The following is a 1,763-nucleotide window of genomic DNA, read 5'->3' as shown; positions in this document are numbered from 1 at the left end:
TAGGTTGTATAAACATTTGAGTGTCATACACACACACACACACACACACACACACACACACACACATACACACACACACACACACACACACACACACACACACACGCATGAAGCATACATAATATTATACACAAAAACATAATATCATAACTGCTGACCTTAATCTTGTCCATATAGCCCTTTCCTCTGTGACAAAAGACGGCGTCTGCCCCATGCTGTCTCACCAGATCCTGACCGCCTTTCGTTCCCGCTGTCGCAATAACTCGTAGACCAAAGGCTTTGGCCGCTTGAATGGAGGCAATGCCCACCTGCAGTTGAGTTGTAAGATAAGATGAGATAAGATAAGATAAGATTAGATAAGATAGTATGAGATAAGATGCGATGAGATGAGATAAAATGAGATACAATAAGATAAGATAAAGATGTGATAAAGATATGATAAAGATATGATAAAGATATGAGAAAGATATGAGAAAGATATGAGAAAGATAAGATAAGATAAGATAAAATAAGATCATACTTTATTTTTCTTGGCTGTACACGACAGTAAAAACAAATGCATGTATACATTAAGATTTAAATTATATATTATTGTTACTCTCATTAAAATTCAATATGAAAAGAAAAGTAAAGCTAACAAATGTGCATCTCACATTAGATGCATCATTCAGCGCAAGCAAGAAATTAATTACTAGACCTTTAGAGTTAAAATAGGTAATATACATACTCGCCAAAGCAATGCACATTGATGTTTATTCTAACTGTAGCCTTATACCAGATCAGAAAAAAACACTTTTTTATATCTTTCTTTGTTTTTTAGAGGTACATATCTGCGATGTGTGATCTTACAATTTGTACGGAAAGGGGGTGTGATGGGTCGTTTATAATGCTATTTATATCTTTTTGGAAGTCGAAACTGTCCAAGACGATCACTCTTTATGCAGGAGGAAAGTGTCTTGGAGAGAGTGATTATAATTTTTCTTTAAAGATTGGAAGAGTGTAAGTGGGAAGTGGGAGGTGATCGTTTCAGCAGGTGATTGTCTTTGACAGATAGCTGCATTCACCCTGGATATATTGCAATTATGTCTTATTCTTAAATATTCATGAACATAAGTATACCAAAGAATGCACGCACACTCAGACACAGGCACACACACACATGTACACACACATATGCACACATACACACACACACACACACACACACAGACATTCACACGTACACACGCACACATGTACACACACTCACACATATACACACACACACTGACACACACAGACACACTCAGACACACACACACACACACACACATACACACACAAACACACAGACACTTGCAAGTTTGGCACCTATCGAATGATCTAATTTTTGTCGATGCACGCTTGAAAAGTTTACAATTAGTCCAAGAATAATAATAACATGACTGTCGAGAAACTAGAGAAGAGGTGAATAGACAGCGCGTTCTAACTCATAGCGTCGGCGCACTCTGATCATTCTTCTCTGCTGCGAGGAGCTTAGAAAAAGGAGCAAAAATCCATTAGCTCATATAACTTTTTCTATTGGGTTTTCTTTAACGGAAACTGAAAAAGACCTGCAAAAACGCACATACTTAGAAATACGCAAATACACGTTTCTGGTTTTGTATGGCGTTTCGAAATTTGCTATAACATTGTCTTTGGAGTGATGCTGATGGGGCATATTGTTGTTATTATTATCATTATTGTTATTATTATTATTATTATTATTATTATTATTATTATTA

The 1,763-nt window shown here is 36.1% G+C and overlaps 1 protein-coding gene across 1 annotated transcript in view; it reads right to left on the bottom strand.

Annotated features, from left to right (window-relative positions):
• LOC101846767 (quinone oxidoreductase) overlaps window positions 1-1,763 on the bottom strand; it is a gene marked incomplete at its 5' end in the record, with an annotated part of 17,562 nt that overhangs the window by 9,365 nt on the left and 6,434 nt on the right. The window contains 1 exon segment of the mRNA XM_013087792.2: window positions 159-308. Coding sequence (XP_012943246.2) covers window positions 159-308 — 150 coding nt within the window.

The sequence above is a fragment of the Aplysia californica genome, unplaced genomic scaffold, assembly GCF_000002075.1.
Source record: "Aplysia californica isolate F4 #8 unplaced genomic scaffold, AplCal3.0 scaffold00639, whole genome shotgun sequence".
Lineage (NCBI taxonomy): Eukaryota > Metazoa > Mollusca > Gastropoda > Aplysiida > Aplysiidae > Aplysia > Aplysia californica.
This window is presented reverse-complemented; position numbering and strand designations above follow the sequence as displayed.